This window comes from Macrobrachium nipponense, chromosome 28 (genome assembly GCF_015104395.2).
Source record: "Macrobrachium nipponense isolate FS-2020 chromosome 28, ASM1510439v2, whole genome shotgun sequence".
In the NCBI taxonomy this organism is placed as follows: domain Eukaryota; kingdom Metazoa; phylum Arthropoda; class Malacostraca; order Decapoda; family Palaemonidae; genus Macrobrachium; species Macrobrachium nipponense.
Genome location: NC_087217.1, coordinates 72821377 through 72848824, shown reverse-complemented (window position 1 = coordinate 72848824; position 27448 = coordinate 72821377). Strand labels below are relative to the sequence as shown.

Here is a 27448-nt window from a genome sequence, read left to right as displayed (position 1 = left end):
CTGCGATAACTGTTCAAGAATAGTATGAGGGGGCGGTGATCCGTCATCAGAGTAAAATTCTGTAGGCCTGCTAAATATAGCCTACATTTCGACAATTGCCCAGACAACGGCTAGCATCTCAAGCTCGATGGTGGCATATCGTGTCTCTGCGTCGAGACGAGAAACCGAGAACCACACTGAACTAGACGCAGGTGTCCATTACCATGGTCCTGCAGGAGGGCATATCCAATGCCGTGGAGGCGTGAAGCGTCCGTGCTTGAAGAACAAACAGGTAGGTCTGGGTTCAAAGAGGGCGAGAACTGGTGGACTGGTGAGAGCTACTTGACCACGTTTGAAATGCTTCATCATGGTCGGGGGTCCAAACCAAACAAATGTTCTCTTGGGACTCATCAGGAGACGTAAAGGTTGGGCTGCAATGGAGATGTCAGGCTTGTAAAACTCCGCTAACTGGGTTGACCAATCCCATAAACGATCTGAGGTCTGTCAGGTTAGCAGTGGTTGGGAAATCCTTGATGGCACTGACTTTCTGCTTATCAGCTGAGATGCCGTCTCCTGAGAGATTGTACCCACAGAAATTCACGGAGGGTGCAGGCGACCACAAATTTATTTTCCTTGTTGAGTGTGATCCCAAACTTTGCAGCACCGGGTGAGCACTTCGTGGATACGATGAAGGTGTGTAGCGTAGTCTTCGTCGTGGAGCGGAGAAGGTCGTCTATGACCTTAATACAGTTTTGGACACCTTGAAGGGCCATATCACCCTCGCCAGGCAGAAGGCGTCTCCAGTAGCTGCGAAGCCCATCGGTCTCTGCAATGTATGAACCGACCATATGGCGTAATAAAGGTGGTTAAATGCTGATCTTCTTCTGCCAGTTCCATCTGCCAGTAACCATAGAGAGCATCAGCTGTGGTGAAATAATGAGCCTTCGGGCCTACACTGCGAATAGCTGCGTAGGGTGTGGGTGAAGGATGGGCTGGACGAGAAACCTGGCTATTCAACTTGGTCAGATCGACAGTGATTCGTACTCCTGTCCCATTCTTGGGAACGACGACGAGAGGGTGGCACCAAACTGACGGGTCATCACCAGCAGGTTTGATTATCCCTTGGGCCACCATGGAGTCAAGCTCTTCTTTGACTTGGTCCTTAAAAGCGAATGGAATCTTCTTGGGGGTGTGGATGGCAAAAGGCCAATGCACCATCCTTAAGGTGGATTTCATGGGAGGACCAGCCATAGGCTTAAGAGGAGCTGTCTTCAACTCTTCTTTCGAGACCAACCCATCTTGAAACTCTTGAAGAAAGTATTCCTTTGCTGTTGAAGGTGATGTGGTCGCTGAGATGGGTAGCTCCTTGACTCTATCAACGTGTTTGACTTCTAAAATAGGTTTAGGGAAATCAGGAGATATTATGGCCAGTTCTTCACAATGACCATAGGATAAAAGTGGAAATTCCACATTTTCATGCACTTGAATCCTGGCGAGACAGGATCGCTTGCCTAGTGTAAGGGTAGCTTGTAATATACCCAGAGCAGGTGACATTGGAGATCCATCCGCGGTGAACGTCGCACTTTGCGGAGGCGTCTGCAAACAGCTCCTGGAGATACCCAATGTGTCAAGGTGCTGCTTTCCAATAACAGTGACATCGGCACCTGTGTCTGGTAACATTTAAATGCGAGACTTAACATCGCCAAACGACAAGAGGACACAGATAGGTTTGGGCGTCTTGGAAATGGTGCGAGGCGATCCTAGGCGACGACAGCTGGTCCTTGAATCTTGCAATTTGTTGTTGACTGAAGAGGCACCACTGTTGCTTAAAGATCTGTCCTGACGAAGATTCTTCTTATTCTCCCTACAACACTTATCGAAGTGTCCAATGCGGTGACACAGACGGCGCTGGACCTTGCTGGCAGGACACTTCATGGTCCTGGACCAATGACCAATGCGGTCGCAGCTTTTACAAGTACTGTTGGCCGCAGGGCATTTGTCTTGATCATGCTGATGAGCACAGTACTGGCACCAAGTTGCTGGGTTCGAGGGTTTCGGCGAAGGTGGATGCTTTCCGCTTGACTTCTTGCTTCTCTTGTAGGCCGAAACAGCACACAGCTGATTAGGTGGGGCACGTATGGCAGAAGTTGCAGTTTTAGCCGCCTCATACGACCGACAGGTGGTGATGAAATCTTGCAAAGAAGAATTGGCATCCAAGGCGATCAACTTCTGAACCAAATCCGCGTCTCGAATGCCCATCAAGATAATCATTTTCAGCTGGGTCTCTTCACATGCGACGGCGATACCTGGGCATAAATCAACTTCTTCCGCAAGGCGTCGAAGTTTCACATAGAAATCAGCGAAAAGATTCTTCCTTCCGATTTGGCTTGCAGCTAAGTAACCTCTCGGCGAAGTACTTCATTCCTTAAATCCTTTATATGTGACTGTAAGGCGTCCAGGACTTCATCTACAGGCTTATCTGTAGAGGGAGATATTTGAAGTGTGTGTTCTAAAACACGCTGCGTTTCCAGGGTTAAACACATCCTCATCTGGATCATTTGCTTTTCCTGTGGAAGCTTAGAAAGATCCACCATGACAGCATAGTCATCCCACCGACGTATTCCTTCCCTGAACATCTGGAATGTTGCATCTGCCTTCAGTGGGGGTGGCGTTTGCGCGGTTGCTTTCTGTGGTGGTGGAAGAGAGGGTTGACTGGAGTTCGAAACCACCTCTGTGCCAGGTGTAAGGGTACCTGAATGAGAATGGATGATTGGTGCAAGAGTTTGAATGAGGGCAGTAAACCTTGCATTCTCCTCTTCTCTTCTAAGATCATCTTCTCTAAGGCGAATTGCTTCTTGTTCCCTTCTTCTTTCTTCTTCACGTTGTCTGTCTTGTCTTCTTGTTTCATCTTCCCTTCTTCTTCTCTCATCCTCATACAAGCGAGATTCCTCTAAAAACTTAATCAAAGCGAGGAAATCTGTCCCAGTAGCTTGAGAGGTAGATGGGGGCTGGTGGTGGGGACTTAAGAGTGGTGAGGGAGGGAGAGACTGGATGCTCCAACACTCCCCCAACACTCAGAGTGTGGGCGCCCACATTACTGAATTGCCACTGTTCTGTGGGCTCTTCTAAATGGTCTGCAGGCGTACCTTTCGAGTCCATCATTATTGTCAATGTGCAGTGCGCAAGAATAAAGTTCCAACAAAATTATTAAAATTATCCCAAAACGTCTGATACAAGAATAATAAATAAAATTCGTTGAAGCGTGAGTGTATGCGTATGTGCGAGAAATACGTCAGCCAACGAGGGGACTATTGAGCGATAGTGTCTGCCTACGGCAGCTCACATCCAAGGCGACGTTGCTTAGTCGACTCAGTCATCCCGTGACATGGCATGAGTGCGGGTGTGACAGTCGGTGCTCCGGCTAAGCCACAACAGAATAAATGCGTACTCAATAAAATCACTAGAGCACACAAAAAGGGCACTATAAAAGCACAATGCACTGCACAACACTTCACTGAGTACTTGAGGCACTACCCTGCACATGACATAGAATAAATCGGCTGGGACACAAAAGCACATTTGAACTGAACATCCAATATGGCCATGACCGTCCGGTTCCCGATGTCCAAGTCTTGATAAACTTCACACAATACGACACTTCCAAAGTTCACTGCGCCATGTATGTGTTGGTAAACTCCTTAACCTTAAGTGGAGGGGCAAGGACACAACTTAAAATGTAGGTTTCTAAAATGTCTATTGTAGAAATATATACAAGATCCAGGGGACAAAAAGCAGCCAGCTTAACAAACAGAGAAGACCCAAACCAAAAAAACCAAAACTCCAAACTATACCCAAAACATAGTTATCAGCAGAGACCGAATGTCTCCAATTCAGCCAATAACACTGAATTTACACATAACAGACCCTGCCATATTGGTCTACCTCTTATGACCGGCCGTATTTAGGTCACTACAGGTTATCCTTTGGGTCAAAAGAAAACAAATAGACAAAAATCTTAATGCTTCACTAAGAATCCCTAGGAACTAATCAACCAGACTCAAGCTAAATGCACACTCATAATCATCCTCACATCTCTTTAAACTATAACTTATTACAAAAAACAAACAACAAATTTGGTGCAACACATGAGAAGACGAGAAGGAAGGAGAGCAAGGGTCGTGATCAAGTCTATATCCATGAAAGGGCATCAGCAAGTTCGATTCTCTGATCCGTTAATGTGTTTTATCAGAAGAAAGAATTCTTGCAATTGCAGAGCTGAAAGTAAAATTCCTCTGGTTAGCTCTTTTCATGCGCTCGATGAAAAACCAGCAGGTTGTGCTCCATCCACATTTATATGGGAAAAGAAAATTTTTTTTACATATGGCTTTACAATGCAAAAGAGTATGGACCAAGTCCTGGGTCTCCTTTTCTATAGTAGAATACCTTTCCTCAGCGGCCAGTAACTTTCTACTATAATATAATATGGGATGAACCTCTCCTGCCTCGTTCTTTTGAAAGAGGACACCCCAATACCTATATCACTGGCATCTACTGCAATAATGAAAAGTATCTGGAAATTAGGAGAAGCCAATATTTGGTCGATACTAACACTAACTCAAGTTTAATAAATGCTTCCTCACATTGAGGAGATCACACAAACTTCTGCCCTTTCTCCAACAATTTGGTAAGAGGCTGAGGATGGTCTGGGAAATTCAAACGAATCTACGATAATAACCAGTAATTCTCAGGACTCACCGAACTTCTCGGACATTACACGGCCTCTTTAAATTTACAATAGCTTCGAGGTTGGCTTGTTTAGGTGCCGCCTGATCCAAACCCACCTCGTGACCCAAATAGCAAACTTTTGCTTTGCCAAACTCACACTTGGCCAGATTCACAAGACCGGCGGGCCTTAAAGCTTCAAACACTTTCCTCAATCGTAACATATGTGTCCACCAATCATTGCTGTGAACTACCAAGTCATCTATATAGATTTCTGTACCTTCCAAACCACAAATGACCCGGTTCGTAAGTCGTTGGAAGGTGCATGCAGCGTTTTTCATCCCAAAGGGCATTGCCTTATACTTGTAAAGCCCGAAGGGAGTGACAAATGCAGAAATCCCTCGTGCTCAATCAGACAGGGGAACCTGCTAATACCCTTTTAATAAATCCAACTTTGTAATAAACTCAGCGGCCCCTATCTGATCGAAACAGCCATCTATCCGAGGGAAAGAGGCATTCCCAGCATGTGCGTTAACCTTACGGTAGTCCGCACACACACGGAACTTCCCATCAGGCTTCTTAACAAGGACTATCGGGAGCTCCATGGACTATCAGAAGGTTGGATGACATCGTGCTCCAGCATATATTAATTTCCTTATCAACTATACCCCTTCTTAACGGATTTAGCCAATAAGGACTTTGCTTCACATGAGAAGCACTTCTCATGTCTACAACAAGCTGAAAAAAAACAAGTTCGACCTGGAGAACTCTGAAATAAATCTGGAAAAGAAGAAATTAAGTTAATTTTAGCCCTCCTTTGAACAATCTCCTGATGCTCCACCCTTCCTTCAAAACCTCTAAATTTTGGATATTATCAAAGAGAGCATCAGGAGACACCTGACAAATTAAATCATCTTAATCCTCTGAAGGTAGTTCCATAACCTCAGCCACAGGCTCATAAATAACAGCAAGAGGGTCATGTCTATTTGAAGTATACTGTATTCATCTGTTTATATGGAATATCCTGCATTTTTGTTTGGTCCCATGATCGTCTACTTCATAATTTACCCCAGGCCAACTTCCTCAACATTCTCCAGGGCCCTTTATATCTTGGTTCAAGGAAATTGTCCGAGTCAGTACTTAAAACTAAAACTAATTCTCTTGGCTCAAACGACCATGCTTTAGATTTCCTATCAAAATTTAACTTAATGTCAGTCTGAGAAAAAGCCAAATTTTGGGGGGCAAATTCCCAGGTTCTAGATATTTTTTTCTCAAGTCCTCCACAAACTCTACCACGTTCACACCCCCTCTTCGACCAGTCTCAAGCATTTCATAAAAAATCTGCAAAGGACCACGCACTTTGTGCCCAAACACCAGTTCAAAGGGAGTGGAAGAATTCGGGTGATTTCTTAGAGCACAGAGAGCAAAGGGAAGCCCTTTATCCCATTCCTCCCCTTGTTCAAAATAGATTTTGCCTGGTTGAAGCATCCACCCCCCCCCCCCCCCCCCCCCCCCCCCCCCCCCCCCCCCACTTTCCGGATGATAAGGTACACTGGTATTGTGCTGAATGGCCACTTCAGCACACTTACTTTAAATACCTTACTAGTAAAATTCGTACCCCAATCGGTTTGAATAATATGAAGGAGACCATACCTGGAAAAGAATTCAATCAATTTATCAAACACAACCTTAGATGTTATCCTTCCCACCAGGACGGCCTCAAGGAATCGAGATGCTCCATCCCTAATTGTCAGGAGATGGGTAAATACTGACTTAATTTTAGGCAAAGGCCCAACAACATCAATAACTAATTCTACAAATGGCTCACCGATTGCAGAAATTGGATTTAAGGGGGCTTTAGGAGTAATTTGATTGGGTTTCCCTGTCATCCAACAAACCTCACATTCATTAACAAATCGTTTCACAAATGATTTTAATCCTGGCCACCAAAAACATTTTCCAACTTTCGAAAAGTTTTCCATACACCGAAGTGGCCGGAAAAAGAATCATCATGTGAAAGACTCAAAAAAGACTTACAAAATTGAGATGGAATAACAATTTGTTTGATACGAGACATCTTGTTCAGATCATCAGTAGAGGGGCGAATAATCCAGTATAATAAACCTCTTTCCCTCGGATAGATGGCTGTTTATTACAAAATTGGATTTATTAAAAGGGTATTAGCAGGTTCCCCTGTCTGATTGAGCACGAGGGATTTCTGCATTTAGTCAAATACGCGGTGTCGCGTAAATCAAAATTTGTTTCCTTTTTCTGGGCTTCAAAAAAGGACAACCTGGCCCAATTGGATCTCAAAACATTGCTAACTACACACTACTGTCTAAAGACCTGGGCCTCTCTATGTCTACTTCTAAACTACTTAAGATTAAATCATCGTCATTATCGACTAAATTTGCAGCCTTTGCTGCCGCACGGGTTGTTACTGCAACCAGACAGTGCATGGACAATATTGGGAACAAGTCCTATCCTATACTATTTAACATATCGTTACCCAAAATGCCTTTAATCCTGGGGATAGGGAGACTGAACAACTGTCAACTCTGTCACTTTATCATAATTAGGGAAACACAACCTGACCTACACTAACTGAAACAACAAATTTTGGGAACCCTCCCAGAACAACATAATTCCCTGTATATTCAACTAAATCTTTTAAAGATTCTTTCAAAACCAGAGACTGAGCCGACCCTGTGTCCCTAAAAAAATTCACACCAATCGTTTTAGATTTAGACATTAATTTACCAGGCTAAATGTACTTATCATACAGTAGTCATAACTCCTTCCTACTAGAAGACTGACTACCACTATTACAATCACTACTACTACTACTAGCTAGCCACCAAACACTTCAATGTTGGGATTACTGACAACAAGCTTACAAGTAGATATTAATGTCACAGGATTATTATTATTATTCCTTTGGAGGTACCTTCTTCTGGCATCACACTGTGCCTGATAATGTCCCTGCTTATTGCAACAGAAGCAGGTCCCCCTACCTCTATTATTACTTACCTGAGCCAGAAACAATCCTCTTAACTTTGAAAAAGACATGAGTGCCCTGTCCACTCTAGACTTTTCCTTGGTTACTAATGGGATTAGGATTTTCATCTGGTGGGTTACCCTGTTCACAAGTATTCACAAAAGTCCCTGACCTCCTATGAAAATTAAACTTGGCCTAGCAGACTGAAAATTCACATCCTTACTCCCAAAATTCCTGGACTCAGTTTGATGGGTCAATATAAACTCGTCAGGAATTAGGGCAGCCTTACCTAAATTAACAGCTTTTACCTCCTCCAAATAAACTTTCAACTCTTTGCTGCATGCCTTCTAGAATTCTTCGAGAAGCATAAGTTCCCTCAAAGATGAGGAAGATACCACCTGGCGGCTTTTTAACCAATCTTCAAACTGCTCCTCCTTGAGCCTAGCAAATTCGACATAAGTAAGGGAGGCCTGTTCGTAAAATTTCTAAACTTAAGGTGATAGGCCTCAAGGAACAAATCATATGCTTTGAGGACAATTGCTTTAACCTTATGATAGTCACAAGCTATTCCCTCTTCCTAGGCATTATACACTCGAATTGTCTCGCCAAACAACCTACATTGAATCAATACAGTCCACATTTCTGGTGGCCAAGACAACCAGGTAGCGACACGTTCAAATGCTTGAAAAATTCTGGGACATTCAACTCGTCGAGACACTAGCACTAATTTCAAGGACGCACCTATAATAAATTTATCCTGCAAGTTGCCCTGAGGTGTACTAAAATGATTTCAGGTACCCTGCATCCTAGCCATTTCCAAATTAATATTGGCCATCTCCAATTCAAGCCTACTCACCCTCTCATTCTCCCTAAACTCTAGCTTCATCAATTCTATACATTTACAAATTAAACTAAATTCGCTGTACTCCTAGGACTCCACCAAAGGACGAAAAGGACCCAGAGGATCTCCTAGCGCAGGGTTTTCTGTAGACATAAAAGGATTAATGGAAAAATTTAGTGTCCGAGGCAAATTAACCTGGCCATCATAAATGTTTCCTGTCCCTGGAGGATCCTCAAATAAAGTTAAACCTACATTGACACTTATTCCATCATCATCAACAATATCTCCCTCAAACATACTACCCTCATGCTCTGCAATCTTATTTTCCCTAACCAACTGGCAGATGTTTGATACAGTCAGCCAGCCATAAAAACTGCTGGGTCAAACACAAAATTCTCCATTGTACCGAAATTAGTAGGGGAGAAAGGTAATAACTAAAGTAAAAAAATATATTGCTATATTAACCAAGTGCTGTTTCACAGACCAAAACACTGAGTACACCTAAGAACAATCCTGTCACAGTTGCCAAATTGTTACAACCCTCGGGGTTGTTATGCAAGTTCTAAAATTATAAGGCCCTGTCTACACTAGCGGGCACCGCCTGACGGGCAAACACTGTTCCCATAACCCGTTCCGCTATACTGACCGACAGAGTATGGAGCCAGAACGACGCGACTGTCTGGCAACACTGCTTCAGAAGCGGGAGAAAATATAGGCCGCTGGAAGTGCCCGACGGGTATGCCCGCTAGTGTGGACAGGCCTTGAGAGTTGTTGTCAGTAATAAATTTAACTCAGTGCTAAATGTCAGCGGAAACAAACACCCAAGAAAACATAACAATATTAAATACTTAATAAATAGAAAATTTAAATCAGCCTTGTGGGATATAATAAACACTTCAATACCTTTGTAACAACCAGGAAAGACGAATACCAGTCATTAGAATCCCACTAGATTCCCTAAAACTAGGAAAGTTTACCCTATCAAAGAAAGAGGAAATAACAATTATAAATAAACAACTTCTTTGGAGAAATAATTCCAGGGTTGTGATCAAATTGCCAAATCAGCTATCAGGGCAGGTCACGAACGCTAGAGCATCAACATAAAGGGAAGGCGATCCTGGACGAAAATCAGAGATACCCTGTCTTACCTGGCGTCGGCCTCCCTACGAATCATCTCACGAGCTAGCAAGCTCCCAAATCCACTTAAGAAAGCAGCTTGACAGAGATGCAGATGTGACAGGCAAATATGCATCAGTGCTAGGAGAAAGCAACAGCAACAATTCCCTGGGAATTCCTCCTCAACAGGGAAAAGCAGGTAACATCAAGTCGCAGGTGACAGGAGCACCTGTGATCTCTCATATGAAGCACCTAAGTCACAGGTCGAGGCAGGAAACACTCAAGTCGTAGGTGGCAGGAGTACCTGCGAGCAATCCAAGACGAAGATCCAAATCGTGCTCAAAGAAAGAAAAAAAAAAAAAAAAAAAAAAAAGCCAAATACTCATCATCCAAAGTCCAAATCAGCAAGCTGCTAAGAGAGTATATCAGAGGAGTGCTATAGCCCGAACTGTCTCTGTTCGATCACTAACGACCAGACATCACCAAGGAGGCGTTCATAAAAACAATCGTTAAAACGATATTTTGATAATATAAACAAACAGGGAGGAGGCGCCTAACCACACTGAGTGATGTTACGTTAAGCACTTGAAATGACAAGACAACAGACTAAATTTCAAAATAATGTATACAAATACTCACACAAAACAATGGCTATCCTGCCACAAAATGACTCTTATAAAGTAGTTATTAAACTAGGAAAAACAAGGCTGATCTAAATTTACAAAAGGCAAATAAAAACAATTTAAGCCTTCCTAATAATATATATGTGCATATGTATGAACATACACAGACACATATACATATAATGTATATACATATATGTTATCCCTTTCTCAGTGGCGAGAAAGGATGTAAAACTTACCTGATGAATGCGTTTTGGTAGCATGGACTCAAGGCACTGTGTGACACTCTCTCTCTCTCTCTCTTTTAACGCTCTCTCTCTCTCTCTCTCTCTCTCTCTCTCTCTCTCTCTCGCTCTCTCTCTCTCTCTCAACCAATCCAACCGACCTCACATAACTACATTATTTTACTTTATCTTTCCGCCACTGGCCAGTGGCATAAGGCTGATACAGTTCCTCTCCATCTGTCTCTATCCCGAGCCATTTCCCTTGCTTCCTCTAATTTTTGGATTTCATCCTCAAGATCCCTGACAATTATGTCTATCCACCTCGTTCTTGGTCTGCCCAATGGTCTTCTTCCTATTTGTACTGCTCTCAGTGCTCTCCTGGGGTCTCTATTCCCATCCATCCTCTCAACATGTCCAAACCATTTCAGCCTTCCCCTCTTCAACCTGGTACTGACTGGCCTTTGCCTCAATCTCATAAGGTAACTAAATCAGACTCATGAACTACAAAAATACATTTATTTAAGAATAAAAGGATTAACTAAATCAATCAAATTGTCAAAGAAACAAAATGTTTAACTGAATAAGTCAAAATTCAAAATCCAAATAATTCACCACTGTTATCCAAATAACCCTGGTTATCGAACCAAACCTATCCATTCCTTTCTCTACAACAACTAACATTAGTTTATTCATAAAATAGGCAACTAGAAAAGTCATAGTCTCCCCACACCATATCCACGGAACTATCGGTTAAGTTCCCATTAAATTCATCAGACAAGTTCCCATTCCCAGAACTATCTAGAACAAGAAAAAGGTTCGCACATGAATAAATTACAAATAAATCAAAATGACATAAATCACATATGGGAAAAGATATATCTGAAATAAAGGTTTAAAATATAAAAAGACAAAGCCACACTCGGGCCTAAATCTACGCTTACCCATTACATCTGTGAGCACAAGCACTAAACAGAATGCAACTGTAAAATGGTTATCTTAGTAATAAGGCCAGTCTCTTCTCCAAGTTCGGGTAGTCCTTGTTCTTATTTATCTTACCGTCCCATTATGCAGGGGAAATAGATTGTACGGACACAAGCACGAACTTTCTCACAAGACACTCCCCATAATATGACGTCATTGATTCGTCACACGTTCATTGCACTGGAATAGATGTGTGATGTCATACCAGCTCATTATCACTCCCATAAAATCTACTCAAAATCAGCTTCTTGCTTCTGCCCATGCACAGACATAAGACGTAACCTGTTTTGCTTAGGCAGCGACTTCCTCCTGGTGCCACCCAAGTGACTGCACCAACCTTTTTGGAGCTAACGCTAAATCCGTCCTTTTAAGACCTCCCTTGTTTCCACGGAGTAAAGATGATGACAACTATCATTTCAAAAATGTTATTACTCATCACATCCGCTTATCAACCACTGATCAAAAAAATAAAGAAATTAATGTATGTGTGTATATATATATATATATATATATATATATATATATATATATATATATATATATATATATATAATATATACATATATATATAATAAAAAAAAACATAAAACGCCATAATATAGAGTAAATACTATATTTCAGAGACTGCTGTCTCCCTCTTCAGGTGGATGAATGAAAAAGTTACAGAAAAGATGGTATTTATACCAAGAGATCCATCCACAGGTAAGCCAATTTAGGTCACTCCCAGTGATAATCCTTCTTTAATCCTCTTAAGAGTTTGTTTAATGAAAACTTTATCAATGACATCTGAATCCCACGTGCCCTTTGAGATATTCATTACCTGTCTCTGTTTAATCAAGACCGATTCTATCATCTGACTCTTTTACCGGCAGTAGCTGCTATAAATTATACGTGATAAATTCCAGTTTATTCTGTGGTTATGTTCATTTATATGATTAAAACTAGCTGAGTTCTGTTGTCCATACCTAACTGACCATTTATGTTGTATTAATCTCTGGGAAGTGATTTTCCTGTAAATCTGATGTAAGATTGGTCACAGTCCAGGTATGGGATTTCGTAAACACCTGTGTCCTTGGGGGATGTCTTTTGTTGGATGTTAATCAGGGATTTGGTTAAGGTGTTTAGGCAAGTAAATGCAAAAGTGTTAGATTTTCCAAGAGTGAGTCACCGTCTTAATCCTGTCCATGCTTTGTGTATTGCTTTCCCAATTATATGGGCAGGATACCTTAAAGACGAAAGCTGCTTATGATGCAAAAGTGTTAGATTTTCTGAGAGTCTTAGTCACCGTCTTAATCCTGTCCAGGTGTAGAATTTTCATTTTATTGTTGGGTGTATCTCTGGTCTTCTCTTGAGGGGTCGGTAGAAAATTACATTTGCTTTGTGTATTGCTTTCCCAATTATATGGGCAGGATACCTTAAAGACGAAAGCTGCTTATTAATTAGTTCGATTCGTTTTCCAAGAAATCTGGGGAACAAATTTGTAAGGTTCTTAAGAATAGGTTGCTGGCTACGCCTATCTCGATAGGAATGTTGTGATATCTACAGCAGTGAATGTATGAAAGTGAGAACGTTGGTTTTCTGTATATGGTAAATTTGTATTCTGTCGTGTTTCTAATTATCAAAACATCAAAAAAAGGAATATTGTTGTCTGTTTCCCATTCAACTTTAAACATAGTTTTGTGTTACCATACCACCTTACCTTTGAAGACATTGTAGATCTTTTGAAAGTGCTGGGTTTGGGTTTGGTATTTTCTTTTCCCAAAACTATAGATAACAATCTTATAAGAAATAGTCGTAAATATGATGGAGGTATTATTCATCAGACATGTTTATGTAAAAAGTACTATATTGGACAATCGAAAAAGGAACTTGAGGTGTGAAAAAGTCAACACATATATAGCATCAGAAGAAATGATAGTAGCAATGTCATAAATGTCCATATGCAATCATGTAATGACGCCATTTTGTGGAATTATTCCAGCGAACTGTTAACACGAAATAATTATGTAGCGAGATGTCTACTCACAGATGCATGCATTGCCATAAGTGATTGCAAAAATTTCAATAATCATTCAGGGGTATTTAAAACGGATCCCTCTTCTTACATATAGTTAAAGGAGAGTACAAACTAAACAAAGACTTCTATTCACTGTAAACATTTTGATGCGTTGTTCCATGTTATGAAACCATTGAACTAGTTATAAATAATTTAAATCACAGGTTGTTTCAATTTATATGCGTTATGCTTGGTTGCTGTAGTATAAGGCGCCGTTGTCGAGCGGCTACCTTTGTTTTGGGGGACAAACTAAGCAATGTTGTCTTTTCACTAAGAACATAGTGTAAATATTAGATGAATTGTTTTATAAGATATTTTTGTGTTGAAACCTTCAAACTAGTTGTAAATCATTTTAAATTACCAGGTTGTTACAGTAACTGACTTTCTTATTTTTCAATGGCCAATATTCATCTAAGTGTTTACTTTTTTTCTTATATTTTACTTTGAACGTACTAAAAACTTTGTGCGTTAGTTATTAAACAGCTCTCGATATGGGCCAATGGAGGCCAAAACTGTTGAGCTAAAAGGAATTTCAGTTTTTTTCCCCTGATGAACTCTAAATACATATATATATATATATATTATATATATATATAGATTATATATCATAGATATATATATACTATATATATATATATATATATATAGATATATATATATATATATATATATATACACAGGGTGTTTCGAAATTAGATCCCCCCTCTACAGCATAAACTAAAATTCATATGGATGAAAACAAAAGTAATTCAGAACAGGTATTTATTTAAGTTTCTCTCTGAGTTTTTAATATTTTGTGTGGCCTCCATCTGCCTGTACCACAACTGCAGTCTTGAGGGGTATGATTTCAGCTAATTGTAAAAAAGCTGAGACTCGAGAACTCCTTTCCCTGAGCACTTCGGTTACCTCTCTTTGCAGGTCGTCGAGGCTTGGTATACATACCATCACAGTTCACTGTGAGCGCTGCAACATGATCCTTTAAGATACTACCAATGTTTTCACAGACGTTAAGTTCAGGGGAGCTACCTGGAAATTTACTTGACGAGAAGAAATCGATACCACTGTTTCAAAGCAGCTCCTGTTTCTGAAGAGCCTTGAAACATGGTGCCTTACCATGCAAAAATGTGACTTCTTCAACAGATAACACATATTCAGGATCTTTGAGGAGAGGAAATACTCCACCAGTAAGCACAGTTTCTCTGAAGTATTCGCCATTCCATGACTGTCATTTTTCTTTGATGTTCCAAATTAACCATTTGGCTATGCAACAGAGAAAAATTCTCAACCACTCAGGAAATTTCACAGCTTGGCGATAGCGCACGTCAGCGCTAATATCATCCAACTTTGCAGGCCAAATGATGTCATTTTTATGGTTTGGCTTTCTAACTGTGTAAATGAAAAATTTATCTGATGCGGCAACATGGAGAAAGTTAGCTTCATCCCACTCTTTAAAAAATGAACCACAAAACCATGCACTGTCTTCTCTCTGTTGCTGAGTGATGTTGAGCTTGCTGATAACAGGAAATGGCTTGATACCAGGTTTTTTCAACTCACAATATACAGCACTATAACTTCTCTTCTTTTCCCAATTTTGTTTCTAGTTCAAGCGCCAATTTACATACAGACTTTCTTGGTCTACCCACTGCCTCAGCTATGATATCTTTCCACTCCTGAGAAAGGACTTCAGGCCTTCCAAGATTCTCACTCTTTTCGCAATGACAATCATATTTATTTTTGTTCCAGTTTCTTTTAACAAAGGATTCCTCTCTTTTAATGCATTTAGCTATCCAGGAACATGAAATGAAGGATTCACCAGCATCCTTGGCCTCTCTGGAGGTTGATAGCCCAGATTCGGTCAATCCATCTGATTTCCTCCGAGTAGTTAGCCATGGCTGTATCTAACTCTGCCAGTCAGTCTGAAAATACAAGAAATGTAAAATGAAAGATAGCTTAATGGAAACTTAAGATAATGTACCTGGAGACAGGCTATAGCAGAAAACTTCTTAAGTTTTCATTTGTTCCGTGGAGGGGGGCACTCTAATTTCGAGAGCACCCGTATATATATATATATATATATTATATATATATATATATATATATATATATATATATATATATATATATATTTATATATATATGATATGTCATTTGCCCTATTAATTGTCAAAGTTTTCTTAACCCTTAAACGCCGAAGCGGTAAAAAAAAAAAAAAAGTCTCCCGTGTGCCGGAGGTGTTTCAGAGTGAGCGCGGAAGCGGAAAAAATATTTTTGTCAAAAAATCACAGTGCGCTTAGTTTTCAAGATTAAGAGTTTATTTTTGGCTCCTTTTTATTGTCATTGGCTGAAGTTTAGTATGCAACCATCAGAAATGAGAAAAATTATCATTATCATATATAAATAATGCGATATATGATAGCGCAAAAACGAAATTTCATATATAATTGTATTCAAATCGGGCTGTGCGCAAAACGGTTAAAGGTAACAAGTTACTTTTTTTTTGTAATGTACACTAAATTGCAATCATTTTGGTATATAACACATTGTAAAACGATAAAAGCAACACCAAGAAAATATTATCACAAAATAATGCATGAATTCGTAACGCGCGGACGTAAACAAATATTTTTTTCAAAAATTCACCATAAATCTAAATATTTTCCTAGAGACTTCCAATTTCTTTCAAAATTAAGACAAATGATTGAATATTACTATACTGTAAGCGTATTAGCTTACAAATGCAGTTTTCGACCATATCTGATGAGTTAAATTTGACTGAATGTCGATTTTTTTTATATATATATTTTTTATATGCAATTATTTCGGAAATAAGAAAAGCTACAACCTTCAAATATTTCTCGTTTTATTCTACATGGAATTGCGCACATTCTTATATATAAAACTCTATGAAATGCCTAATATGAAAGAGTAAATATTCCGAGAATGGGACATACGCATTTCGGAGATTTGTGGCGGAGAATCTGCACGCGGAGGGAAGGAAAGTTTTTTTTTTTTAAATTCACCATAAATCTAAATATTGTGCTAGACACTTCGAATTTGTTTCAATATGAAGATAAATGACGGAATATTACTAGACTGTAAGAGTTTTAGCTTAAAATTGCGTTTTTCGACCATTTCGGTAGAGTCAAAGTTGACCGAACGTGGTTTTTTTTCTATTTATCTTGATTTATATGCCAATATTTCAAAAATGAGGAAAGCTGCAACCTTCAATTATTTTTTTTTTTTTTGTATTCTACATGAAATTGCACACATTTTCATATATAAAACTTTATGTAACGGCTAATTTAAAATGGTGCAAACATTACCACAATCGCACGTATGATTTTTTCGGAAGAGTTACCACGTGGACGTAAAGAAAATGTTATTTTTTTCATAAATTCACCATAAATCGAAATATTGTGCTAGAGACTTCCAATTTGTTGCAAAATGAAGTTAAATGTTTGAATACTACTAGAATATAAGCGTTTTAGCTTACAAAGTTGACCAAAGGTTGAAAATTTGTCACTTATCATTTTTTATATGAAAATATTTCAAAATTGATAAAAGCTACAACCATGGGTTGTTTCTAGTTGTATTGTGCATGAAATTGCGCACATTTCCATATATAAAACTTTATGTAACGGCTAATTTTAAAATGGTGCAAACATTACCACAATCGCATGTATGATTTTTTTCGGAAGAGTTACCGCACGGACGTAAGGAAAACGTTTTTTCATAAATTCACCATAAATCGAAATATTGTGCTAGAGACTTTTAATTAGTTGCAAAATTAAGGTAAATGATTGAATATTACTAAAATATAAGAGATTTAGCTTACAATTGCGTTTTTTTACCATTTCGGTAGAGTCAAAATTGACCAAAGGTTGAAATTTTGGCACTTATAGTTATTTATATAAAAATATCTCAAAACTGATAAAAGCTACAATCATGAGTATTTTTTTGTTGTATTCAACATAAAAATGCGCACATTTTCATATATAATACTCCATGTAACGGCTAATTTAAAATGGTACAAAAACTATGTCAAAGGGACGAAATAATTTCCGAGATGTGTCACAGATACTTTTTAGTGCGGCAAGAAAGAAATTCGCGCTTGCGCGCCTGCGTAACGATTGTAAACAAAACAACACCTCGATCCGTGAACTCCCACCATCCCCCAAGGCGCGTGATTCATAAGTTTTTGGCTGGTAGGCCTATAAGTATTTTTCCGCGAATTTAAAAAAAAAAAATTTTGAGTCAACATATGGTACGTCCATTCGGCATACAGGAGACATTTTGACTCGACGTTTAATACGTCCATTCAGCGTTTAAGGGTTAATACGCGTTAGCGTTGTCTTAAGGAAGATATTTTCTATCTGGGCAGAGTTCCAGGCTCTATTAGAAAGGTTGATCCTATTATCTTGTTGTTTTATCAGTGAAGATAATAGGATCAATGGAGCCTGGGACTCTGACCAGATAGACAATATCTTCCTTAAGGCAACAATGAAGAGGATTAAGATGATTAATGCAATTAACAGAATCAGCAGCAGTTTAGCAGTGACCAGAGGCACCACCTAAGGACATATCTCCCACTATATGATTCGCTTATGAACACCTTCCGTCATTCGCTGATTAATAACGGTGGAAGTGAGTCCACCAAAAAACAGTCCTTAGCTTTAAACCAGAGTGTTTTAATGGTCCTTGAAATATGAGACATATCCTGTTTTAACAGAAGAATTTATATATAATATATATATATATATATATATATATATATATATATATATATATATATACTATATATATATATATATTATATATATATATATAATAAAAGGAGCCCATAAAAACACCAAAATATAGAAAGTAAAGGTACTATATTTCAGTGTCTGATATTTTGGTGTATCTTTTTGGCTCCCTTTTATTGTATGGAATTATGTTGTAACAACATTCTTACCAGTCATATATATATATATATATATATATATATATATATATATATATATATATATATATATATATATATATATATACACACACACACATATATAATATACATATATATATATATATATATATATATATATATATATATATATATATATATATATATATATATATATTCCTTAACTGCAGAGATGGATGAAAACCTGTGGAGAATACTTATACAAATTTATGAAAATCATTTCTATCTTACAGACACTATTATGCTTCCAGGAACTTTCTTCCTCGTATCTCTTTAACATCAACTATTCAGAATGTGTTGCCAAATCATCTCCTATTCCCTTTTATCACTTGGGAATTGTACTTTTTCCTATTATAATATTCTTTTAAACACATGTTCACCATTGATACCACGTCTGTGTATTTCCACAAGCTATCTCTTCTTCCGGTGTAATAATATACATCAGGCAAACTGTTTATCTGAACAATATCAACTTTACTCTTTCATTTTCATTCAGCAACTACATTTCAATTTCACGAAAAAGTGCTGGCTGCATAATCCATTCCAACATTCCCACCATGACTTCCATGGATACTTTAGTCTCTTTCAATTATTTTGCAGTTATCTTTCTACCTGCAACTTCACCTATTTCACGTATCTTTATTTTCATCGTCTCAACTTCCTGGTTTCTATTTACACATCTTCATTTTCGTTTTGTTTACCCCCAATTTCATCTTCTTGCAACAAACAGCTTCTAAATTTTTACAGTTCCTACAATTCATTTGTACTATTCCCAGTTATCACTGTATCTTTTATAAGCATAGATCATTCTGTATGTCATGGCTAAACCGTTTTCATGTCCTTATCTCTATACCAATAATTGCTGTCCCTTCCCTTACTTCTCCTCTCACACCATCATAATGAAATCAGCCTCGTGTTTAAATACGCTTTGAGAGAACCATAAAATCCTTAAATCACATGAAGCAACTTATCTTTTGTGCTGTAGATCTGAGCACCAACAGTGTTACATTTGTATCGATCGTCTCAGAAAGCCTCATACATTGTGTGCGTGCGCGCGCGCTTGTAAGGGAATACTGTTCTTTCTTTCTCTCTGTCTCATTGTTTCCGTCCGAACCATTGTCAAACGTTGGCTGCCCTGACCTAAAAGCGCCTCTCTGTCACTTGATTCCTGTCGGAAAAAAACGAAGGATCTGTCAGCAAGCTGACCAGAAATAAACACAACACCGCGGGCATATCCGACAGTCCAATAGGACTTTCCAAAGCTTTTCCGCAGTACCATTACCACAAAGGGGCTGATCTGAGTCTTTCCCATTTCCGCTTGGTCTAGATCGGAAAGCATTGCTCTTTTATTTCTAACGTCGATGTATACAAATTCGCCTCTCGGTTTACTGCCAGTGCAGTAGCATAAATATTTGGAAAATGTGTTTTTTATCTTTTGTTTCTTTTCTTTTCCTTGCTAGTAATGTAAAGGGCAATAGATTTAAAAGGGAGCTTTCATAGAATTAGATATTATGTGCGTATAAAATAAAATCGGGGAAAATAAGTATAATGTAAGAAATAGAATATAATTATCAACATACATCTATTTAGTTATAAATAACTCACTCAAGTTAGATGAACTATAGGATTGATGCATGTTTTTGATTATTAACTAGCCAAACGCTTCTTATTAACTGCACTAACATTGTGAGTTTCTGTGACAATAAGAGCGTTCATGTTTGTCTGCTAGTAAGTGAGCTCGCCTTTCTCGGCATTTCTCTATCTCTCTTTAGTTTTTCTAACCCGCCTCATCCCTCTGCTGGAAACTTCCAAATACGAACGACAAATGCAACCGCGTAACTCCTAGAAAGTGTATCGACCAATCTCTTTGTCTTATCTCTCTCTTTCTCTGTCAAATACAGAAATTTGTGAACATGGAGGGCGGCAGCAGATTCTTTGCCCATAGAATAACATGCTTGGAGAGGATTACCGGAGATTAATTGCTTCAACTCTGCTGGTCACTTAGGAGTTTAGAGCAGATTAAATAGATTAAATATAACATTATTATTTAAGGAATTTGATTATAGATTTAATTTCATTCCTTTTCTCTCGCCTCTTTATTATTATTATTATTATTATTATTATTATTATTATTATTATTATTATTATTATTATTATTATTATTATTATTATTATTATTATTATTATTATTATTATTTTCTCTCTATTTTGTCAAATGATTATATTATTCCTTTCTCTTATATCTGACTAGCTATATCCTTTAGATATCATAATCAAATTAATGACTGATAATTAGGCTATATGGTATGCCCATGGCTGGGGTATTTAAAATTTTATGACATATACTTTTGCCTTTATTCTGAGCGCTTTGATCTACAACGCAAGTGTATACTAGTAAATAGTAATCTTAAATGAAGTAGTAAATCAGCTTAGGTTTCTTCCTTACTTAAACCAAAGTTAACTTAAGGTTATTATCTGGTACAGCATTGTACTTGATGCACTTAACGTTAATACTTGAAACCTAGATTTTAGATGGAGTTCGTTAATTGAAACGTTAAAAAATATATAAAACTCGAAAGTTAAACAAATTTTTCACATCTGTGAAATGTGAATTACTTATAAGGAGAAGGTTATATGGAAATACGAGTAGGAAGGAAAAGGACTTTCCATGTATGAATATTATATATTTATTATATATTAAGAATAGGAATTACTCCGTAAACTTCAAATTGTACTCAAATCCATCCACAGGTAGCACATTTTACTAAGTCACCCCAGCTGACAATTCCTCTTTAATCTTCTTAAGCATTGGTTGAAGGAAGATTTTATATATGATATATTAATCTCAGATTCCCTTTGAGATGTTCAATATCCTGTCTCTGTTTAATCAAGGCTGACTTTATCATCTGTCTTTTGTACTGACATTTGCTGCTATAATTTATATGTGACAAATTCCAGTTTATATGTGATTATGGTTATTCATAAGGTTAACAATAGCTGACCTAAATTAACCATACCTAACCAACCATTTATGTTGTCTAATTCTCTTGGGAAGTGATTTTCCTGTGAAAATGATGTAAGATTGGTCACAGTTTAGGCATGTTTTTGGGTTTAATTGCATTTACTATTGCTATAGTTTCAAAGTATTCCATGCATAGATTAGTTAAAACAGGACTTAAGGGCTACACCCAAACTTTTGCTAATAGAATGACTCCCCGAATGAAAATACGTTATTAGATACACACAATTTAACTAACTTTATTATTTAGTCAAGAGCCAGTGGGAAATCATCTTGATAGGGGCAAATTTTTACCTCAAAAACTGTAGAATGTCTTGTAATGGTACTTAAATGAATAGGGAATCTACAACCAGGTTTAAAAATTTTATGTTGTGAAGTGGTATATGTGTTTTTCTGAATTTAAGACAAAAATCTTCCGAATGTTTAATGTGACTGGGAGAAAAAGCTCTTAAGAAAAGGGAAAGGAGTTCAGCTAGCCATTTAGAAATTTTATAATTGAAAGCTCCGGCACATGAGATAATTTGTCTAAATGAAAGAATGTCTGTTTGAGTTTTGGGGAAGCCATAAAAATAAGGTAGTTATGGGTTAATAACTTTAAATTTCTCTAATACTTCAATGCTGCTTTTGTCTTGGCGAATTAATCTTATTTTCCTGAAAAAAAATTTTTCAGGGAGATTTTGCAGGAGATCTTCCATCAATTTGTTGTAAGTGTTTGTTTCACCAAGGAGTTGGTTGATTTTGTCAAGGAAGAAGTCTTCATCCATGATTGTGATTATGCTGTCTTTGTCGGAAGTACTTGATACAACATCTAACTTATATATATATATATATATATATAGATGATATATATATATAGATATATATAATATATATATATAGATATAGAGATATATATATATATATATATATATATATATATTATGGATAGATATATATACTATATAATATATATATATATATATATAATATATATATATATAGATATATATATATATATATATATATACATATGTTACACCCAATCTGTGAAATTGCCCATTTCATGAAGTGGGCTAACCACTTGGCTTTCCCATTTTCATTGCCCAATTTCTGAAATGAGCAAACCACTTGCCAGTTCATGAAATGGGCAAATGAACCCCTACCCTTTCATGAATGGGCAGCCAGATGCATGAAAATATATCTTTGGTACAAAATGAACCTTTTTATATATATGAATCTCGCGCTGCTTCTCCAAGATCAAATCTGTCTGCACTTCAATGTCATACAATATTATTCAGAGAAATTCAAATAAACGATCGTTATAACGACCATTAAAGTATTTGTGCATGGAAGGGGGAAAAACTAACCAACACGAAAGGATTTTACTTAATGAAACAAGCTACTTTAAACACAACTTAGTGAAAGAAATATTACTAAAACTGAACAGCAATAAATATGGACATACACAAACTGGTTATATATATTTTTTCTTAGTATTGGGGGCAAAATAAGGAAAACTAATACAAATTATTGTAAGTTGAAAAAAATATTTTAATAAAATAAAATACAATTTTTTTTAAACAGCTGTTTTAATCATTAAAAATATAGACAAATTTCACGTCTATGTAAGCAATGGTCATACATATCAAACAAACTTACAGTAATTATTTGTCAATATTGTCACATGATTTGTGGCTGTGGCAAGCAATGTTGCATCGCAGGCTAGCTTTCAAACAAGAACACCTCTTTGACAAGCAATTGCTCCTGCAAAGACATCTTTGGTATCCTTGGCCACCACACACACTTCCTGCTCGAACTAGTTCGCGAATACTTACCTGTTGTTTGGAGATATTTCCAGGCAAAAGTCCTTTGTACTGAACAAATTCGAATTGATTTCTGGCAAGTTTACCATTGATAATTCCACTTTTTGTGCCAATCACATAACCACTGTCTTCAACTGCTAATACAACACCTACTATGTTAGGGGGGTCTCCTTTACTACGGTCAAATTGAGACACCGGTACAGATACATTGTCTCCAACATCAACTGCTTGCATTGATCTAGTGCTGCTTGCTAACATTCGTTGAGCTTGCTTTTGAAGACCATACTCATCTTCCTTTCTTGCCTGTTTTGCTGGATGCAGTACTTTGGTTGAGATATTTTCTTGTTCCATAGCAGGTTGCTGCTGAGAGTCTACAACTGGATGTGGTTCACGTTCACATTCAGGGTCTACTGATATTAGGTCATCCCGAGCTGAATCTCCGGTAAGTGGAACTTCTAAAAGCCTTTCAAGTTCTTCTTCTCCAATACCAGACGATATTTTGCTGATGAATGCATCTGGTAAATTTGACTTAAGACCACATCTTGGCTTGTTGCCAGTGAGCGCTTGATAGGGAGTCATCTTGATTGCCTCATGATATGAACTGTTCATGGCCCACTGAACAAAACGGTCACCATAACTCCATTTAGCACAATTATTGTCTCTTATCCATGCCATGAGCTTGAGTTTCATATCCCCATTACCTCTTTCAATAGATCCCTGACTCTGGGGATGCCGAGGACGCCCATTTACTAAGATGAGTTCAGGCCATAGTGAGGCAAGTTCTTGGATCACTTCAGCTGTAAATTCACGTTCATTGTCAGACTGAAGGATGTGTGGTGCACCAATATCCAAGAAGATGAAAAGAAGTTCATTGGCAACCTCAGCTGCTGTCTTTGATTTCGGGGGACGAATCACATGAAACTTCGTTAGATACTCCATATAGTGCAGAATAAAGCGATAACTTCCATCCTTCATAGTCTGCATGTCGACCAGATCTACTTGTCCTCTTTCATTGAGATCTCTTACGGACAGTGGTCTGACTACAACTCCTGCTGCCGTTTCTTTTCTGCGACGCTTTTCAACACAGCGCTCACAATGCACGATATATAGTGACACAATTGATCTTGGAATATTTCCATATTGTTCACACACCTCCTTGTAAGTCTTCTTTTCGCCACCATGGCCGGTGTTAATGTGGGCTTGTTGGATAATTCCTGTGACTGATTCTTTAGTTGCCATATATTTTCCATTCTTCTTTTTAACTGTTTCTATTTCACCAAAGGAGGCAATCTGAAAAGTTTGCAAGATGTGGTAGTGTTCTCTTTTAAGCGTCTGTCCAGTCTTTCCTCTCTTCAAAATGGCAATTACAGTCTTATCATATTCAGTAGACCACAAGGCAGCACAACTTGCTATTTGTTCTTCCATGAATAAAGCTTGAAGGGGTTATACAAGATACTTTGAAAATACCATCATATATTATGTTAAAAGTGTTTGTATTACAACACTTAATAAAAGACTTTAAAACAAATTTTTCTGGTTTAACAACTAGTTTGGAACAAATTTTAAGATTCATGCATGAAACTGCCCATTTCATGAAATAGGCTAACCACTTGCCCTTTTCATGAACTGGGCAAGTGGTTTGCTCACTTCATGAAATGGGCTAACCACTTGCCCTTTTCATGAACTGGGCAAGTGGTTTGCTCACTTCATGAAATGGGCAAGTGGTTAGCTGGGCAATTTTACAGATTGGGTGTAACATGTATATATATATATATATATATATATATATATATATATATATATATATATATATATATATATATATATATATACTATAATACATATATATATATATATATATATATATATATATATATATATATATATATATATATATATACATATTAATATATATATATATATATATATATATATATATATATATATATATATATAATATATATATATAATATATATATATATATATATATATATATATATATATATATATATATATATATATATATAATATATATATATGTATATATGTGTGTGTGTGTGTGTATGTGTGTGTGTGATTGAAAATAGCTGAGCTTAGTTGTCATACCTAACTGACCGTTTATGTTGTATTAATCTGTAGGGAAGTTATTTTCCTGTAAAATTGATGTAAGACTGGGTCACAGTCCGGTCATGAGTTTTGGTATACTCCTGTGTCTTTGGGATTTTCTTTTGTTGGACATTAATCGGGGATTTAGCTAAAGTATTGGGGTAGGTAAAGGCAAAAGGGTTAGATTTTCTGAGGGTCTCGGTCACCGTCTTAATCCTATTCAGGTGTGGGATTTCTATTTTATTATATGATCAGGATACCTTAAAGACAAAAGTTGCTTATGAATTAGTTAAAATCTCCTGGAAAAGGAATTTGAACTATTCGTAAGCAGTTTTCGTCTTTAACATATCCTGATCATATAATTCAGAAAGTGATTCATAAAGCAATTTTCTACCAATCCCCTCAAGACAAGACCAGAGAGATACTCAACAATAGAATAAAAATTACACACCTAGACAGGATTAAGACAGACCCTCAGCAAATCTATCCCTTTTGCTTTACCCATCCAAATATTCTAGCTAAATCCCTGATTAACGTATAACAAAAGACAATCCCCAAAGATATAGGAGTATACCAAATCCCATGCCTGGACTGTGACTAATCTTATATCAGTTTTACAGGAAAATCACTTCCCCAGAGATTAATACAACATAATTGGTCAGTTAGGTATGGTCAGCAGAACTCAGATATTTCTGACCATATAAATAACCACAACCAAAGAATACACTTGAATTTGTCACATATAATTTATAGCAGCAAATGTCAGTACAAAAGCGCTACTTAACTACCGGAGTCGAGGCGGGTTGATGTTGTCTCCAAACCAACGAATACTTCAGAGCGAGAAAGTATTTGAGGTGAGAGACGACATATACCTTTAAGCCTCTCGCGGTTGGGTGGTATCGCTTCCACTGACGTTCCTGGATTATAATGTACCTGCGTTCGCACCCCAAGTACAGCTAAATCTATTATCGAGAAAAAATTCCCCTTCGGTTAAGCATATATGAAAATATATTAATTCCGAGGTAGAGCGAATTAGATATTAAAGGACATTGTAGCTCGATATATGTATATAAATCACAAGGTAATGTGATATGACTTATAGTAAAATGCTACGTGTTGTCAAAAGCGCTACTTGACTACCGGAGTCGAGGTGGGTGATGTTGTCTCCAAACCAACGAATACTTCAGCGCAAGAAAGTATTTGAGGTGAGAGACGACATATACCTTAAGCCTCTCGCGGTTGGGTGGTATCGCTTCCACTGACGTTCCTGGATTTATAATGTACCTGCGTTCGCGCCCAGTACAGGTAAATCTATTATCGAGAAAAAATTCCCCTTCGGTTAAGCATATATGAAAGTATATTAAATTCCGAGGTAGAGCGAATTAGATATTAAAGGACATTGTAGCTCGATATGTATATGAATCATGGTAATGTGATATGACTTATGTAAAATGCTACGTGTTGTCAGCGCTACTTAACTACGGAGTCGAGGCGGTTGATGTTGTCTCCAAACCAACGAATACTTCAGCGCGAGAAAGTATTTGAGGTGAGAGACGACATATACCTTTAAGCCTCTCGCGGTTGGGTGGTATCGCTTCCACTGACGTTCCTGGATTTATAATGTGCCTGCGTTCCCGCCCAAGGTACAGTAAATCTATTATCGAGAAAAAATTCCCCTTCGGCGGTTAAGCATATATGAAAATATATTAATTCCGAGGTAGAGCGAATTAGATATTAAAGGACATTATAGCTCGAATCTGTTATGAATCACTGGTAATGTGATATAGACTTATGTAAAATGCTACGTGTGTTCAAAAGCGCTACTTAACTACCGGAGTCGAGGCGGGTTCGATGTTGTCTCCAAAACAATGAATATTCAGCGCTGAGAAAGTATTTGAGGTGAGATGGTACGACCATATAACTCTTTAAGCCTCTCGCGGTTGGGTGGATCGCTTCATGCGTTCCTGGATTATAATGTACCTGCGTTCGCGCCCAAGTACAGGTAAATCTATTATCG

General features: G+C 37.6%; 1 protein-coding gene across 1 annotated transcript; it reads right to left on the bottom strand.

Annotated features, from left to right (window-relative positions):
* Positions 1-8046: 8046 nt before the first annotated feature.
* Positions 8047-24749, bottom strand: LOC135201231 (KRAB-A domain-containing protein 2-like). Its single transcript, XM_064230108.1, has 3 exons — positions 23337-24749; positions 8736-8876; positions 8047-8169 (listed from the first exon to the last, which is right to left on the bottom strand). Exons 1-3 carry the CDS (start codon positions 24747-24749, stop codon positions 8047-8049), a joined length of 1677 nt encoding a protein of 558 aa, XP_064086178.1.
* Positions 24750-27448: the final 2699 nt, after the last annotated feature.

Coding starts and splice junctions, on each gene's coding strand:
- LOC135201231 (XM_064230108.1), bottom strand. CDS start 24,749: ATGGAAGAACAAATAGCAAGTTGTGCTGCCTTGTGGTCTACTGAATAT. Junction 8,877..23,336: donor GAAATATCTCCAAACAACAG/GTAAGTATTCGC, acceptor AACATCTGCCAG/TTGGTTAGGGAAAATAAGAT. Junction 8,170..8,735: donor GAAACATTTATGATGGCCAG/GTTAATTTGCCT, acceptor TTTTACGAACAG/GCCTCCCTTACTTATGTCGA.